Genomic DNA, 18,139 nt, shown 5'->3' on the forward strand with positions numbered 1-18,139 from the left:
GGCATTTATTATATCCAAAGTGGAGTGGTTGGCACTTCAAGGTGGCCGATACCTTGCATCTGGTTGCGGTGCCTAAAAGGCCAACTCATGGGTCTGAGCGTGATGAGAAATTTCTGAGGAAGATGTACCAGGTGCTGCTGAAGGTGGATGTGTTGGAGGGCAACCTGCAATGCCCAGAGTCTGCACATATGTTCCCATCGGCTTGGGATTCCCCAACATGCTGCTGACTGATGAGGAAAGCGAGACTTAACCATGCCAGGCATCAGTTTTCATTCTGTAACTGTGTGTATCTTAGTTTGTGTTTGTACTGTTTGCTAATTATATACCCAACCCTTGACCCAGTGACACACTAGACACAGTGAGTGTCCTTGAGTTTGGTATTGATTTTTCCTCATTAAAGGTTCAAAACAAACAGAAATTCTTGTCAGGAGATAAGAAAGGGTACTAGATGCCCAGCTCATGCATTTAACAAACATACTGATTTCCTACTGCTAAGTTCTAGGGATGCAAATAGGAGTGAGAATTGGCCCCTGGTCCAGTATCAGACATTAAAGCAAGTGACTAATGCAGGGAGTGAACTTGGCTCTCCACTGGTTGTCCACTGCAAGTGAATATCACAAACAAATAAGGGGACATCTAAAGTGTGTAGCCATTCAGTTGATAATTTAATGTAAATGAACTTCAGATTAGTTTCATCTTTAGTCTTTTTGGGGGATATTTAAAGTACTGTATTTAGTCTCACAGCATTGAAGGCAAGTAAGAATTTTTATCCACAAAATGATGATGATTTGCACTTTCCAGAGAGAATGTTGGACTTGAACTCACACTATTGTCACTTTATGCTGAGGAGTTCCTACCATAACATGTCACCTTTTTCCCTCTAAACTCTGAAATGACTTAAGATTTCAGTTATGTGTTTAAATACAGATACTGTTAATCCTTCCTTAAATTTATTATTTACTTTTTAGGGAAAAAGGTTTCTTTTGAGTCTGAACTTTAGTCTTCAATGCTTAATCATCAAGTGTTAGAAAAATTCAAGGTGGCATTCTTTTGTTTTGTTTGCAAGGATTGAGACCTCCAAATAATGGATTCAGTGAATATTGAGTTCCTCTCCATTTCTAAGGGTGTAGTACTCTCATTTGATGGATGTGGAAAGAAGGCTAAAGAACTACATGACTTGCCAAAAGACCTTGGCCACAGGAACTTGAGGCTTGTCTGAGATGGATTGTCCCACTTAGATGTAAAATATGATCGTTAAGAATTACTTGCTTCAGTGAAATGTATACTTTTTTTTTTTAGGGATGATATAATAAAGGCTAAGATCATATGAATGGCAACCAGATAATTTGTAGATTATTAATTTCTGATTGCTCTGAGAATACTTCCCTTCTCAGAGGTAGTGAAGTTAAGCAGAATTTTTCTTTTATGTTTTTTTTAGGTGTCCCCTGTATATATAAGAAAGAAGCTGTTCGTGTATCTAATGGAAATAAAATATGGACACTGAAGTTCTCTTACGATGTTCCAAATAAGACTCCACTTGTCCTTCTCCATGGTTTTGGAGGAGGTCTTGGACTCTGGGCACTGAACTATGAAGATCTTTGCACCGATAGACCCGTCTATGCTTTTGACCTGTTGGGCTTTGGACGAAGTAGTAGACCCATGTTTGATAATGATGCAGAAGAAGTGGAGAATCAGTTTGTGGAATCCATTGAAGAGTGGAGATGTGCCCTAGGACTGGACAAAATGATCTTGCTTGGACACAACCTGGGTGGGTTCTTGGCTGCTGCTTACTCACTGAAGTACCCGAAAAGGTAAGTGATGGTGACAGAAGAGAAGCACCTGTGCTAGTCTCTAGTTTCCATCTTTGGTGGTTGGTACCTGAGCCTTACAAGATAGATTCTCTTAAAGGACCCTAAACACATCACAACTAATGGCCAATTTAGTAGCTGAAGTAATGATGTCACATTTTCCTATTACACATGCTACATACACATTTATAGAAGCTTAAGAAGGGACTTTCTATTTGTTAAACTTAGAATATATACAGTTGAAGTCACAAATAAAAGTTGTTGTGGTATTGCTTTCTATTATTATCATTAGACTTATGGATCCAGCAGGTTTTTCCAGTTTGTAATAAGCTGTAATAGGAAACCAGAAAGTTAGAAATTAGAAAACCTAGTGCTATGTTTTGACTTAGAGCAAAATCACTTAACCTCTAAGCTTTAGTTTCCTCTAAACTACAGAAAGTATACCTACATAGTCTGTTTTACAGGGTTTTTTAATTATACTGTGCCCTAACATTTATTGTTATAGAATTATTTTTCTAGTCATTGAATTAATAAGTGTTTGCCTCAGAATCTTTGTAGCATCTCCTCTTTTCTCTACCTGATTTTCTTGTGTTATTTCCTATTATTTATGTTACTTCTCTGAGGAGAGGTCACGTTAGAGTGCTAAAAAAAATGGAAGAAAAGCTCATTTTTGTTTTGTTCATCTTTCGGAAAGAAACAAATAATAATCAGCATTTTTGGTTGCCAGTGTATTTTTCTATTGGAATAATTTTTAAATCCAAAATTGCAACCAACTGTGACATTGAGGTCTGTGAATGAGACATTGGGTGATGGTCATTTTCAGAGTGCATTTATGCACTGTGAGGCTGCCCATTGCATAACTCCATGTACACGTGGAGCAGCAGCCCGGTGTACCTGAAGTTTTCTTCCTCTGGAACAGCCAACTTTTCTCCACAGATTCTTTTTTCTTTTTTATTTTATTGGTTTTTTTTACAGAGAGGAAGGGGGAGGGATAGAGAGTTAGAAACATCGATGAGAGAGAAACATTGATCAGCTGCCTCCTGCACACTCCCTACTGGGTATGTGCCCGCAACCAAGGTACATGCCCTTGACCGGAATCGAACCTGGGGCCCTTGAGTCCGCAGGCCGATGCTCTATCCACTGAGCCAAACCGGTTAGGGCTACAGATTCTTTATTTAAACTTCATTTACACTTGACTTTTGTGGAGAGTTTACAGTCCTATGTGCTAGACAGTAATAGTTTTTTTCAACTGGCAGATCAGTTCTTTTAAAAAAAAATGAAATTTTCTTCGCCTCATTGGCTGTTTGGGATTACTGCCTTTGTGTCCTACTCTTGGTGACAAATGTTTGTCACTGAGAGAAGGAAGTGGAGACTTTTCTGGTATAAGACAACAGGGTATTTGTGGAGATTGGACTTCCTTTGTTTCGTAACAGATGTTTATGAGGTCACTCTTGTGGTATTTATCCCTTGGAGATGTGACATGGGTCTCTTGGGCCAGACTGGTTATGAAACCCCTGAGTCTTAGAATCCTGGCCCTTCATGGCTGTCTGCTATTTAAGTTAGGGAGATTTTCATTTGCAGTTGTGAAATGTTTAAAGAAATAAGGTGTTTCACATTGATTTAGAAGGGAATGATCACTTTAAAATTACCTATAAAAGAGGATAGCAACATATTTTGAATGACATGGTTGACAGAACAGGTATCTAAAACAAATCCAGTGATTCCAGTCTTGTACTGACTACATTTATAGAAATTGATTTTTGAATGTTTGTGCCTAATACTAGAAATAAAACTAAAGTATTAAAACTAAAGTGTCAGGACCAAGAACCACCAAATATTAGCAATAGATGAATATGAGAATGCTTGAAATAATTAGCATGTTTAAATTGGCTGATTGCTAACAAATATTGAGTGGAACTCTATAGAATGTGTTGAATAGTCAATCTTGAATTCTTAACTGCATAACTTAAATTATTCAATACAAGTTAATTTCAAAATAATGAGATTCTCTGGATTTTCAAATATCCCAAATCATTAATGAAATTCAGTTGAAACCCTTTGCTTGGCACATAGTGGGTGCCCAGTTTTAAATGAATGAAACAAGGAGGCCACTAGACTAATGCCATGGCCTGTGTAAGCAAACCAGAATCTAAGCCTGTAAATGTCTCAAGGTTATGAAATCAAAAACTAAGGACATTGAATCACAAACAGCCAGTCTTTCCTCTTGCTCAGTGGAGCATTCCTAACTATTACTGGTTTGGCACTGCCTGATTCAAATCGGTTTTTGCTCAAATAAACTCTTAAAATTTTTAATATGCTTCATTTTATCTTTTACCAGTATCAACTAAGCAAGTATGGAACTAGCTACTCTAGATGTCTCTTACCCAACTTTCAGGTATTTCTTATAAAGAAAAGGACACTAAGAAACTAACTTAGTGTTTAGCAAAGAAATCCATTCCAAGTTACAACAGAGTAGGTTACAACTGGTCTTTACTTCTTCACTAAGGTTTTCAGATCATCTGACCTTTTGACCTTGCCTGGCTCTGTCTTCGGACTCTGCAGAGGTGGGCTCAACATTTCTTCTCAGCCTTTCTTGAGAAGAAAGGTTGTTCTGCTTGATCTGAAGTTGGAGGTATTTAGTTTGTTGTGCTCTGGACCTGTCCCATTCTCCCCCCAGTGGCTTGGAGGCAATGGGAAATACCTGCCCCTAACTCGATCTGAGAATTGCTCATTTGTGCACTGACTAGAGTTCTTTCTGGTCCTTTTTTTCTTTTCCTTGTTTCGTAAGTAGGTCCTGCAGACTCCCTTGTGCATTTTGGTTCTTGGTCTGAATATTCTCCTTGTTATATTATATCTGGTTGGTGGCAGAACTTAAAATTCATGAAAGTCAGGTTATATACCTTTGATAGCACTGAGACTCAGCTGTCCCAAGGGGTTAGACTCAGCTGTCCCAAGCGGTTAGAGCTTGTGTGTTGTCCACCACTTTGCCCTTTATACTGCAGTCTTCCAACTCAGGACCTACTCTAATGACTAACCTGGAGAAGAGTGCCTCTTTATGTTTTGAAACTGATGGGCTATTGTCCTCTTGTTCCTGCTCTGCTGGTTCTTTGTTTTTCCTGTAGTTCAAATCAGTCTCTGATTCTTGACAAAGATGTCTGATAGGATGACTCACATGTGGTGTCTGGGTGGACCCATTCCTTAATCCTAGATGTGAACTAACAATCCCATCATGCTATCAGCTACAGAATATGAGAGGTTAGGATCTGGTTTACTATACTAATTTAGATATACTACATTAAAACCAAATAACTACTATCAAATGAGATGATCTCTTCATTAGAAAAGGAGGCGAGAAGATAGCCTAGGAACTTGGTCTACTGCAGGGTTATAATAACCTGTGAGACAAAACCTGTGGTCAGGCTTTCCTGGAGGATGAAAGTTAAATTACTCACTGCTCAGGTGGTTCTTGCCACTGTCTTCCCAGCTCCCTGGATTGAATTCTTCTCCAGTAGTCTTCCTATTTTTGCTACTGTAATTATCTAACATTTACTTTATATTTATTATTTGATAACTTTGTACAATCTATCTCATTTAAAAGCCTTACAATAAAAAATAAGGAACAATTATTTTCTGAGGTAGTGGAAGTAGATGATATATATAACTCCAGTTTAGACATTGTTGCAGAACTTTAAAAAAATGGTTTTCAAACTTTTTTTACTATAACTCTCAGTATGAATTATATGTGTATGTGTGTGTCTGAAACAGTTTTGTGGAATGATACGCTTACATATTTTTTTACTCCACATAATATAATTTTATTAAAAAACAATCAGACCAGACTGGCTCTGACTCTCTAAATGGATTTTACTGCCCACTAGTGAGTAATGACCTGCAAGATTAATATAAGAACTTATTGTGATGTTCTCATGTCATCTGGGGAACCAGGAAAATCCAGACTGGATAGCTCCTCTGCTTGTTACTTGATTATACTTTACAAAATTTGTATATCCTTATAGACAAGGACTGAAAGGAAATGTGGACAACACTACTCCAAATGTTTACTGATATCTATTATGTGCTAAACACTATACTAGGCTGATGATACAGGATCAGTTATTGGAGCAATTTATTCTCGTTTAAAAAAGGGGAGGGCATGTACTCTAGTATGTACACTTTGCATAATTTGTTAAGCTGGCATTCTTACCTGGGGATGATGTTTTGCAGATCCGTAGTAAACAGGCAAGCCAAAATTAAGGCAGAACCAAAAGAATCACTTAACTCGATTTTCCATCCCTCAAATTTTCCTTTGTCCTCCTCCTTCTTGGGTTAGCAGGTCCGTAAGTGTCTTGAGCAGACTGTGCAAGATCCTACAACAAATTTTAACAAAAGTTTAGTCATCTTTTAGGGTAATTTTTTTCTTTAAGAGGTAAGTCAATAGTGAATAATATCATTTTTTTCTTTTTTTTGTTTTGTTAATCCTTACCTGAGGCTATTTTCTCCATTGATTTTTAGAGAGAGTAGAAGGGAAGGGAAGAGACAGAGCGAGAGAAACATCGATTGGTTGCCTCTTGGGGATGGAGCCTGCAACCGAGGTATGTGCCCTTGACCGGAATCGAACCTGTGACCTTTCAGTCTGAGGGCCGACACTCTAACCACTGAGCCAAACTGGCTAGGGCAATAATACTATGTTTTAACATGAATCTTTGCCACTTTCAACTAGGTGGCTATTCCATAAATTCTACTCATACCTCTGACCTGTCCCCCTTCCTCAAATCTCAATGTGGGCTGTATGAGAGGAATTGAGGAGGAAGTCAAAATGTCAGCGATAGTCTCTGTCATTAAAACAAACTCATTCCCATCCCCCTTCCTTACACTATTATAAAATAATGGTCTCATAGAACTTTTATGAGTGAAGGCACTCAGAGTCTATAGAAATCTCTTGCATCACACATTTCCACACAGATTCATAGTTACATTCTACAAATCTTGGCGTTATGAAATCTAGAGTATAGTATTAGGACCAGCCTGGAGTTGATAAAAGTGAAGGGCTTTGCCTTTACTAATATCTTTCTTTTTTGTGGCTTAGCTTGTCCTGAGGAGAGAGCCTTCTGTCCAGTGGCTTGTTGGCATCTGTTAGTGTTCTGGAGTCAGGAAATGTGCGTTTTAATCCTTGTTCTACATTCACTAGCTTTATGTCCTGGAGCAGGTCACACAGTGCATCTCAGCTTCCTTCTCAAATCTGTGAGACAGAAGATTGGGTTGACTTCTCCAAGGGCCCTTGGAGCTCTGGGTCTGTGTGCTGAAACTTTCTGTTGGAGAAAATGCAGTCAGAACAAAGGACTCGTGTGCTGGCAAAAGAGAAAAACATTTAATATCAGGAATAATAGCCATCTTTACCTGGTGTGCTGGTTTCTTTACTTTTCTGTTTCATTTATGACTTAGGAAAGGGACTTTAGAATCATTGTCAATTCATCCCTGGGAGATTTTTGCTGGCATTTGTTGGCTGTTTTGTTTACAGTTGAATATCATCTGTGTCGGGAGGACCCTTATGCTCTGCTTAGATCTGCATGATTTACTATATAATATGATGCAGCCACTGGAAGAAAGTACTGCTGAGAGTTCTGGCTTTCTCTCATCAGGAAGCAGTTTCAAAAGATGGAAAAATAAAACTATTAGTGATATGAAACAATTTTATATGAGTTTGGACTAAAAAATTTATCTTTTGTCAGTAAGGAAGAAAATTAGGAAAGGATAGAATCTGAGGCCAGTTTAGCATGATGTCATGGGTAGGGTAGGTGTGCTCCTGTTCACCAAAATAGCATCCAAAACTAGGAGGTACCTTTTCAGCCCATTTTGTTACATTATCCTTACGTTTGTGAAAAGTCAATTTAAAGTTCTTTTGAACCCACTTAAACTCCTAAGCTATTTTATGAGTGTAATATTAATCTTCAGTCATTTCTGCAGTGTCAACCTTGAGATAGATTGAACCACTGGATTTTTCTGAGTGGTCATCTGTCAGAGTGTAGCTTAAACAACAACAAATACCATTTCTCAAGAATAGTCACACAATATCATATACCCTTAGATAATACCTCTCAAATCCTATCAAATCTCAAAAGTTTATATGTAATAAGAACATGATATAACCCATTCAGCCATTGGTCTTGTCTGTAATGCGAAGGTTGTTGGAAGGTGGTTCTTTTGTCTTTACTTCATAAATTGTGTTAATTCTTGACACTCGAGGGTGAATTTGCCAAATGAACTTTTATCTGTTCTTTTCCCAACAGGGTAAATCATCTCATTTTAGTGGAGCCTTGGGGTTTCCCTGAGCGACCGGACCTTGCTGATCAAGACAGACCAATTCCAGTCTGGATCAGAGCCCTGGGAGCAGTATTGACTCCCTTTAACCCTTTAGCTGGCCTCAGGATTGCAGGACCCTTTGGTGAGTGCTTAGATCTGTACCCTAGGAAAGCAGAATGTTTATAGATGAGCAGTAAAGACGTATTTATTGATTACCATTGTTAGTCAACATCTTAAAAACAAAGAGAAAAACTGAACCTTTTTCTCCTCTAAAAAGTATCAGTCCATGCATAAAGATGAATGAAACCAGATTCTTCTCCTCAATGAGGAGTCTTTATAGTGTCAACGCTATAGGTAATTAGCAAAGCCAAGAACGTGGAAAATGCTGAGGGTGAGGTCAGTAAGCCCAGGGACTGGGGGTGGAGGGGAAGTGCTATGTGGATCTGTTGGTGGGCATTAGATTAGAGAGCACTTGTCAGGCTGATGATATCCAGCTGCAGAGAAGATACCCAGCTGCAGAGATCATATCCAGCTGCAGAGATCATGTCCAGCTGCAGAGATCATGTCCAGTTACAGAAATCATGTCCAGCTGTAGAGACCATGTCCAGCTGCAGAGATCATATCCAGCTGCAGAAATCATGTCCAGCTGCAGAGAAGATATCCAGCTGCAGAGATCATGTCCAGCTGTAGAGATCATGTCCAGCTGTAGAGAAGATAACCAGCTGCAGAGATCATGTCCAGCTGCAGAGATCATGTCCAGTTGTAGAGATAATGTCCAGCTGTAGAGATCATGTCCAGCTTCAGAGATCATGTCCAGCTGCAGAGATCATGTCCAGCTGCAGAGAAGATAACCAGCTACAGAGATCATGTCCAGCTGTAGATTTCGAAGCCTGACTTGATCTACCATGGAGATGATTCACAGATTCTTTTCTCGTCTGGTAATGTCAGAGGGTTAAACCAGCTGCAGAGACCATGTCCAGCTGCAGAGATCATAGCCAGTTACAGAGATCATGTCCAGCTGCAGAGATCATATCCAGCTGCAGAGATCATGTCCAGCTGCAGAGATCATGTCCAGTTGTAGAGATCATGTCCAGCTGCAGAGATCATGTCCAGCTGCAGAGAAGATAACCAGCTGCAAAGATCATGTCCAACTGCAGAGATCATGTCCAGCTGCAGAGATCATGTCCAGCTGCAGAGAAGATAACCAGCTACAGAGATCATGTTGAAGCCTGACTTGATCTACCATGGAGATGACTTAACAGATTCTTTTCTCGTCTGGTAATGTCAGAGGGTTAAAATAAAGAAGTTCTTTTCTGCAAAGATTTTGGGAACTCTTGTTTTGTGTTTCCAGTCATATTTTGAGGTACCAGTGCTTAGTCTTTGATTTAAATTCATTTGACTCTCAGCTCCTCTGTTTTAGTCTCAAAGCCAAGGGAGTTTCCTTCCTTTTTGTCACAGATGGTGAACGTCTGGACCTCCTCTGAACTACCTAAGAGTCTGTGTAGTAAATGGTTTTGACTTGATCAGAGTCACACAAGTAGCAGTTATGGGAAAAATAAAGTATGAAAAGAAATTAGGAGACAACGGTGGAGGACGGATGCCTCCTATTTATGCTTGCACGTGAAGGTGGTGGTGATGATGGGGAGTAATGTAGACTATTAACTACACCATACACATTCTTTATGGAGCTGCATAGTTCCTTCAGAAATAGGAAGGAATGTCACTAAAGAACTAAGACCTTGTTAGAATAATAGGCAGTGATAGCAGAAAGGGAAACTGGTTAGTCCAGAAATCTGGGGCCCAGAAATATGATGGCTCCTGCTCTTTATCTTCTTTCCTTTGGGGGCCTTGTCCCTGCTCTCCCCTCGGGGCCATAGGACCACTGTGGATGCCTTAGCAGGGAGTATTGCTAGTGTCCCAAGCAGAAACCCTGAATTTATTTTTTCACAGAAATATATATATCTTGGAAGAATATAAATTAATTTTATGTATGAATTGCTCTATTCATCTGCCATGTTTAATAGAATTCATTTTTCTACAAAAACAAGTATTAGAAAATGATCATATGTTTTTGAAGAACATCTGTAAGTCACTATGGGACACTTTAATTCTTACTTTGAGCTCTCCTTAGGGAACTTGAGGAAAGCAGCTTCTAGGATATGTGTTTCTTTCCACCTAAAATATACATTTGAATACATATGTTGTAAGCATATAAGCAAACACTGAAACTTTCTGTATTAATCTATAAATCAATTATAATTTAAAACACTGATAATTTAAAACATTCATTTTCTATTAAATAGGTTTAAGTCTAGTACAGCGTTTAAGGCCTGATTTTAAACGCAAGTATTCTTCAATGTTTGAAGATGAGACTGTGACAGAATACATCTACCACTGTAATGTCCAGACTCCAAGGTAAGGCTTATCATTCTAAATATACTGTGTTCATAGTTTAGACTTTTCTCTTTTGAAAATATGTGAATAGTCTAGGACCATGGTTGGCAAACCGTGGCTCGCGAGCCACATGCGGCTCTTTGGCCCCTTGAGTGTGGCTCTTCCACAAAATACCACGTGGGGGCGTGCACGTACAGTGCGACTGAAACTTCGCGGCCCATGCGCAGAAGTCAGTATTTTGTGGAAGAGCCACACTCAAGGGGCCAAAGAGCCGCATGTGGCTCGCGAGCTGCGGTTTGCCAAGCTGCAGTTTGTTGACCACTGGTCTAGGAGATGTTATCAGTAGTTAAATGACTAATTCTTAAATTACTCATCTATTCTTGGAGCACTTTTTGTGTACTGGATTATGATAGGAATCTAAAAAGCAAGACCTATTTTCTTCCCCTAAAATGCTGATGGATCACTTGAGGAAGTCTTGGTCTCAGGCATCTTAAAGAGATCATCAGAGTTGAGAGATAAGAAGACTTCATATAAAACAGCATTCCCAAACTGAATAGGAATGTTCTCCCTAAAAAAGGAGTGCTGGATTAAACAAACCTAAATGGTTTTCTCTATCATGGATCTTCTTAGGACCTTTTACTCTGCTAAGAGTAATAAATCTCCCAAGTGCAGGGGAGATGCTATGCAGCATTTTTCAAGTTCATTTGATGATTGCACCTCTCGTTACTAAGCAGCTCTTAATGTTTGCAGTGGGCATGGAGTAAGTAAAGGGTGGGGGTAGGAGAAGAGAGATCCTGCATGTATTTTGACAGTAATTACAAGGAGAGAGAGAGAGAGAGAGAGAGAGAGAGAGAGAGAGAGAGGAGAGAGAGAGAGAGAAAGAGAGAAAGAGAATGAGAATAGTATCCAGAGGGAGCAAGAAGGCCAAACACGGGTTTCTTATTTAAAAAAAAAAAAAGACTTAAAAAAAATATGGATAGTGTGTGCAAGGAACCAGTGGAGAAAACACCGCTCGAAGATGGTGGGGAGCTAGAAGGAGCCCGAAAGACAAGACCCTAGAGTTGGTAGGTTGAGGATCAAGAAGGGAGTAGGAAGGTGAGTGCTCCGGTTCTCATGCTTCTGTGTGTACCAGAATTATTGGAGCTTGTCAAAATGTGATTCCCAGAGTCAGGCTTAGCAGTTCTGGGCTGCATCTTTAACAGATGCTTCTAATGCAGTTAGGCCATGGCCCACACTTTAAAACATAGAAGTGGTACCTCATCTTATCTAAGATGGAGACTTGAGTGAAAGGCTGAGAGGCTAGATGCAGAGACAGTCTCCCTCACTTTTCTCCTCCCTAACTTTTGACAGCGAATATGTATACCTACTTCATTAAAGATTGAGGCCATGGTAGGTATTGAAGTGTGGCTGTGGCCTCCGTCTTTAACAAAGTAGGTTAGAAGGAGGCTGCAGAGGTTTGGGGTCCTCAAGAGATTGTTTTGTGACTCAGGCAATCGGATCTGGTGGATTAGGTCTCCACACTTTATTGACTTGGTCCTACAGTTTTGAGTGGTCTATCCCAGATACATCATGTGTTTTCCTAAACGGTCTTAGTGTTTTATTCTTCACTTATATTTCATGATTACTTGTGCCTGTGTAGCCTTTCTTACGGTGGAACTTAAAGTCTTCATAAAAGGCAATTCAGAATTATGCCCAGTACTGTAAGGGAAGCAGAAATGACAGCAAAACGGGTCTATCCTGGGAGTTCACAAAGTGTTGTATTGGTCACTCAGATAGCCATGGCTACAAGAGAAGAAGCAGGAAAGACTCAAGAGAACAGTTCATTATATTCACAGGTCCCAAGGGATCACAGAAAGGCCAGGTTTTGGACAGGAGACAGAAGACAGGAGCAAAGGGAAAGTCTAGGTCAGAGTCTTTATGGGGTCTTCCGAAAAGGCACACAGCAGGCAGGTTAGCATTTGGGACTGGCCAGTGGAGTAATTTCGGTAGGCTCGAAGAATGGGGATAGTCTCTGGTTGCCCGGCACCTGGTCCTGAGATGAGTAAGGCAGAGAAACATTGCCTCCTAGAATGTCGGGGCCAACAGAAGAGGCAGGATTCTGCACTAGTTCATTTGCATATCAAAGGCATGTTTCCTGTGGAGTCCTTTGTCACCTCTAAGAAATGGCTAGTTCCTGGAGTCACATTCTCTCAGCCAAAAAGGTTTTAAGATGTCACATGTCATAATATGCAGAAAGTTAAAAATATAAACAATACACAGAACATGCTTAATTTTAATTTCTTCTTATCTTGGTATAGGCTTTGCCATTGCCTGTGAAAAGCTAGTGCTATGAACCTGTGGAAAAGCTGTCTTCTACATCTGAAATAAGTTAGAGTGAAAAAAATACATTTTAACTATCCCCATAGGAAATGTAATCATTTAATGACATGGAGTTAGGGCTGCAAGTTTTGATTTGGCTTTATTTAATTAACTAGAGTTTGGACATCCATGTTTATCTAACAAAGCACATATCTTCTGCAGGTTGTGTACAGAGGTATAAATCTTCTGTGGGGTTGTTCCTTACAGTTTCTACTAAATTGATTTCTGTTTAAGCTGAGGTTTTTCTTAAGTGGGAAGAAGCTTAATGTGAGTCTGTTTTGATACATGCTCCTCCTCAGAAGTCATCCATGCGATTTTCTTCTTTTTCTTAAAGTGGTGAGACAGCATTCAGAAATATGACTATTCCTTATGGATGGGCAAAAAGGCCAATGCTCCAGCGAATCGGCAAAATGGACCCTGACATTCCAGTCTCGGTGATCTACGGTGCGCGGTCCTGCATAGACGGCAATTCTGGCACCAGCATCCAGTCCTTACGACCACATTCATACGTGAAGACAATAGTAAGTGGGTGGGTTTTGGGGTTTTCGGTCGTAGGTGAGATCTGTCCTAATCTTTGCCTTCAGTGAGATTTCAGGCCACCTGAGCTGTGCACTGCAGCCTCGGTCTGAGATCTGGGATCACTTGTGATGGGGGTAGGATTGGACCCACACTAGTCTTCATGTCTAGGCGGTGATTTGCCTTTCTTAAGGGCCTTGCCCGTCCTTAGAGCCGCAGTGTTTTTGAGGTGGGAGAGACTGGAAGCAGGGTAGGTCAGTAGCACCTTGGCCAATTCCCACCTCACAAAGCAGCACATTCTCACTTTGTTCAGTTTATCTGCTGGCCCTTTTTGGGGGTAGGATTGGACCCACACTAGTCTTCATGTCTAGGCGGTGATTTGCCTTTCTTAAGGGCCTTGCCCGTCCTTAGAGCCGCAGTGTTTTTGAGGTGGGAGAGACTGGAAGCAGGGTAGGTCAGTAGCACCTTGGCCAATTCCCACCTCACAAAGCAGCACATTCTCACTTTGTTCAGTTTATCTGCTGGCCCTGTCTTAGTGGTCAATTTGGAATGGTTTGTTTGTTTATTTTTTTGCATGTTAAAATTTTAATGAAGCTCAATAGATTTTTTTCTCTTTATTCTATCAGATTATTTATTTGATAGAAATATCCACAGTGAGGCAAAAGTAGGTTTACAGTTGTGAGTACATGAAACAGAGTTGATTCTTGTATTGTTATTTACTATTAATTGTATTATTTTCCATATGAATAACTAACTGTAAACCTACTTTTTCCCCATCCTATATAGTAGCTAGTTGCCACAGAACAGTGTTGTCTATTTTTCTTTTTCATAAAAAGCAAGTTGTTCACTTTATTACAGTTTAGTGCTTTCATAAAATAAATATAGACTATCAAACAGACAGTGAGGGACAGCATGCTGTGCAAAGCGTGTACCAGAGTTCATGGGGCCTCCCACTGCGCTCGGGCGGAGCCGCCAGGTGGCTGCGCGCACACACACGATGCGACCAGCAGCCCCTGGGAGTTGGGGAGACACCTTCAGGGTTTGTACCATTTCCCCTACCCCCTCTCCACCTACAACTATGGGACAGTCACACTCATCTGACGTCGTCATTATGTGATGTGAAGAGAAACCAGAGTATTACTCTTCTTTTTTTTAATTGATTTCACAGAGGGAGAGGGAGAGAGAGATAGAAACATCAATGATGAGAGAGAATCATTGATCAGCTGCCTCCTGCACACCCCACACGGGGGATCAAGCCCTATGTCTTATTTACATATAACTGTTCTCACTTTCATTGATAAGTGTCTTTGCTTATGTCATTGCTTTAGTAAATCTGTTTCCTCACTGACCACCTGCTTTTCCTTTCCCAGGCCATCCTTGGGGCAGGGCATTATGTGTATGCAGATCAACCTGACGATTTCAACCACAAGGTGAAGGAGATCTGTGACACTGTGGACTGAGCACCTGGGTGGTGGGGGAAGCCTGCTGACTGATACAGCTCCTCAGCCACAGTCAGTCCACGGTGAAGAGTAAGGAACACAACAGAACTAGGCAGTCTTCTTGACTGCACTTTGCACCTGTTTTCTCTGTGAAGCTGCTTGCACACTTAAACCAGTTAGTGCCTTCTAGAAGAATGCCTTTCTTTCTCCCTCACAAAGCCAAAATATACAAGAGCTTCCGAATCTAATAGCTTTAATAAAAGGTTGGTTGTCACTCTGCTGTACTGAGAAATGGTAATTTTTTCAACTGAAATTTTTTTCATTTCTGTCTAACTTTGCTATGTCAGGCACTTTTTATATTTCAATCTACATTGCTTATTTTAAAAAGTGATTTCTGTATCTATGTTTTATATACTGTAAAGGTGCACTTTATTTTCTTTGCTTGTATTTGCCATGTCTAATAACTGATATATAATGCATCAAAATTCAATGTGTTTTTATGTAAAAATGCGTCACCTTCTTAGAATACTTCACTTTTGAAATGGAGTGATAAGATAGCATTTTGGGTAAAAAGATAGGAATTGATCACTAGCATTAATTTTTCTGATTTTCCTCTGTACTCTAAGGCTGCAAAGCCATGGTCAGCATTTTAAATGTGATCCATCCTGACATATCTACAACAGTGTAACTCCTGGGGATCTCCTATGTGTGATGCAATTCTCCACTTCCAGCAAAACTCAACAGTAATACTTAGGTGATCCAAGTACTGAAAAGCCTTAACAAAGTCTATCCTTCTTCCTCACATTAATATTGGTCTTTTCTGTGAGCCAGGATGCAGCAAAGGGAACAGATTTCCTCACTGAGGGATAGTAGGACTGTTACCTTCCAGTAAGCCAAATCGTATATTTTCATTAACATCTAATCTTGTAGATTGGTGCTAAAACTGGATTATATTTTTACCACTAAATATAAAAATAGATAGTGCTGTTACATCTCATGGCACCAGAGATGAGCTAGCACTTGGGTTTGTTTGGTGTGTTTTTTGTGTGTTTTTTTTTTAAAGTTTTGTGTTAATTTACATGCTTGAATTTATACTAAAATTCTGTAAGGTTGATTGAACTATTTAACAACTGCCATCGAATGTAGTACTTTTTTGCTGTTTTAAAATGAGGAGAACCTCTGAGACTGTGAAAAAGCTCCATGTGGTAACTGGCTACTGAGAAGACCCTTTGAAGAAGAAAACAGCAGGATTGGCACGGACAGGGCATTTCTGACTCAGGTTTTGCTAATGTTCTTGTCTAGCAGAAAGGTGGTTATGGAAATAAAAACAGTAACCTAGAGCAAATGATGGTTTTATGTTTTTGACTGTTGCATTTTTTAAATGGTTAATTAGGAAATTTCTGGTTGGTAGAAGTAAGGTTGTATCACTTGTTGATTAACTGCCAAAAAGACTGAATGTTCTGTTTTCAACATTATTTTCCCTACAAAAGAATAGGCAACATATACAGATTACACTGAAGCAAAACAGATAGGTTCCCAATGAATTTGTCTCATTTGTCAGATTAAGTAGGTTAGTGCCAAAGGTAAGAGCCAAGACATGTCCGATTTCTCTACCATTAGAACCAGCATAGCCTTTACTTTTTCGTTAGTAGTTTAGATGGCCAGATTCAAGCATATGTGGTACAAATAATTTGAGTGATGTTTTTGTATTTTTGTTTGACAGACTCTCCATCTCCCTTATTCATTCTTTGCTGGACAGATGCAGGTTTCTGTGCAGGAAGTCTGGTCGCAGCCCTCCGGGGGCGGGGAGGAGGGGAGGTGAGAGGGGACAGTTTCTAGGTTCACTTAGTAAATGGGGTTTCAGCCACGAATGGGCTAAGTGGTTCAGGAAAAGATGTACCCAGTTGTCAAGTGGAAGTTATTTTCCTACTGACTGATTTTGCTTTATTTGAAAAATGTTGTCATAATTCTTATTGAAAGTTAAATTTTACCTTGGGCTATAGGATATGTAATTCTGTGAAGATTGAGCTAGCAGAGAAAATCAACAGTCCTCAAATTTCTAAACATACAGTGATTGCTAAATGTTTTTTAAAATCAATCACGGGATGTGATCTTTGCTAATTTATGCATAATGTACTCCAATGTTATTTTACAGAATAAATTTTACTGTGATAGTCACAACAAGACAACTGCTGTACATGTTCTTGAGTTTTCAGTATGGCCTGGTGTATTTACCACCCATTACTATAGGACCTTGGATCCAGTGAGTGTTCAGAACGCTAGGCATTCTGAGGGAAGGCGCAGTGCTGTGCCCTCCACACGTGGCCCCCGTGTTCACACATCCCTTCGTATAATTTCTGTTTTCTTCTAAAATTAATTTTTTAAAAAAGTTTGTCTAGAATTGGTTTCAGAATATTACCTAGAAAACACTTTTGAAATGTCTTCACATATGTATTTTATATATTTATGTTTATATTTGAAGGGCACATTAGCTCCAATAAAACAAGAATTTTTCTCCCTGTATAAAGGTATTAGAAAAAACAAACAATTGCCAGGAGAGGCAATTGTTTTTAGCAATGATATTGGTGGTGTCATTTAAAACTGTGTTTATATATGATAAAGCAAATATTATGTCCATGGAATTCAGAGCCAAGATTTTTAGCACAAGAAAAAATACAACATTAAAGTCAAATAAAAATCCCATTGTCATATATTTCAATTGGAAATACCAGTAAAATACTGTGATCTATTTTTCTCTTTGTGAAAGACACATATGGCATAGCTTTGTCCATTGAAAAGGCCTAGAAGCAAGCACAACCCGGAAGTAAGGCCCCCCTAGCACCCAGCCTCTCCCACTAGACGGGGCAGGGAAATGACAACATGAGGCTGGACCATCTTGTGGCAGAAAGCAGGGAAGCAATCAGTAAGGTCATGTCAAGAGGACCCAGGAGCCAACTGGAAGGGACTCCCATCTACCGAAGATGGACTAGTTCGGACAAAAAGAACAGTGGGCTGAAGCATGAAATACGTAACAATCTGAGGTCATAATGATAGTTGAAAAAAAAAAAGTCACCTTTGGAGGTTACTAGGGCACCCACCAATCCATTATTTTGAAAAATTCTAACTGGAAGATTGAGACATTTACTCTGACTTCTTTATGTGTCAGGTCAACCTGATTAGGGAAAGTTCTTCACTCGGAAATCAGCTAAGTTTCAGAAATGATAGGGTTAAGAAAACACCATTGTGTCACTTCTAGTGAAATAATGGATCTAGGCTGCTGAAGGTATTAGGTGGAAAGTTGATGGAAAATGTTTTATTGCATGG

At 39.7% G+C, this 18,139-nt stretch overlaps 1 protein-coding gene across 1 annotated transcript; it reads left to right on the plus strand.

The window, feature by feature from the left end:
* Nucleotides 1–16,160, plus strand: ABHD5 (abhydrolase domain containing 5). The gene is made up of 6 exons (XM_014530332.1): nucleotides 1–282; nucleotides 1,439–1,811; nucleotides 8,096–8,250; nucleotides 10,412–10,523; nucleotides 13,195–13,381; nucleotides 14,747–16,160. Exons 1-6 carry the CDS (start codon nucleotides 231–233, stop codon nucleotides 14,834–14,836), a joined length of 969 nt encoding a protein of 322 aa, XP_014385818.1. The 5' UTR covers nucleotides 1–230; the 3' UTR covers nucleotides 14,837–16,160.
* The last annotated feature ends 1,979 nt before the right edge of the window (nucleotides 16,161–18,139 follow it).

Source organism: Myotis brandtii, unplaced genomic scaffold (genome assembly GCF_000412655.1).
Source record: "Myotis brandtii unplaced genomic scaffold, ASM41265v1 scaffold731, whole genome shotgun sequence".
NCBI lineage: Eukaryota > Metazoa > Chordata > Mammalia > Chiroptera > Vespertilionidae > Myotis > Myotis brandtii.

Bases quoted from the DNA above. Each gene is read 5' to 3' on its own strand.
- ABHD5 (XM_014530332.1), top strand. From the start codon at position 231: ATGAGGAAAGCGAGACTTAACCATGCCAGGCATCAGTTTTCATTCTGT. The intron at 8,251-10,411 runs GTGAGTGCTTAG...TCTATTAAATAG, and splicing joins CAGGATTGCAGGACCCTTTG to GTTTAAGTCTAGTACAGCGT. The intron at 10,524-13,194 runs GTAAGGCTTATC...TTTTTCTTAAAG, and splicing joins TGTAATGTCCAGACTCCAAG to TGGTGAGACAGCATTCAGAA.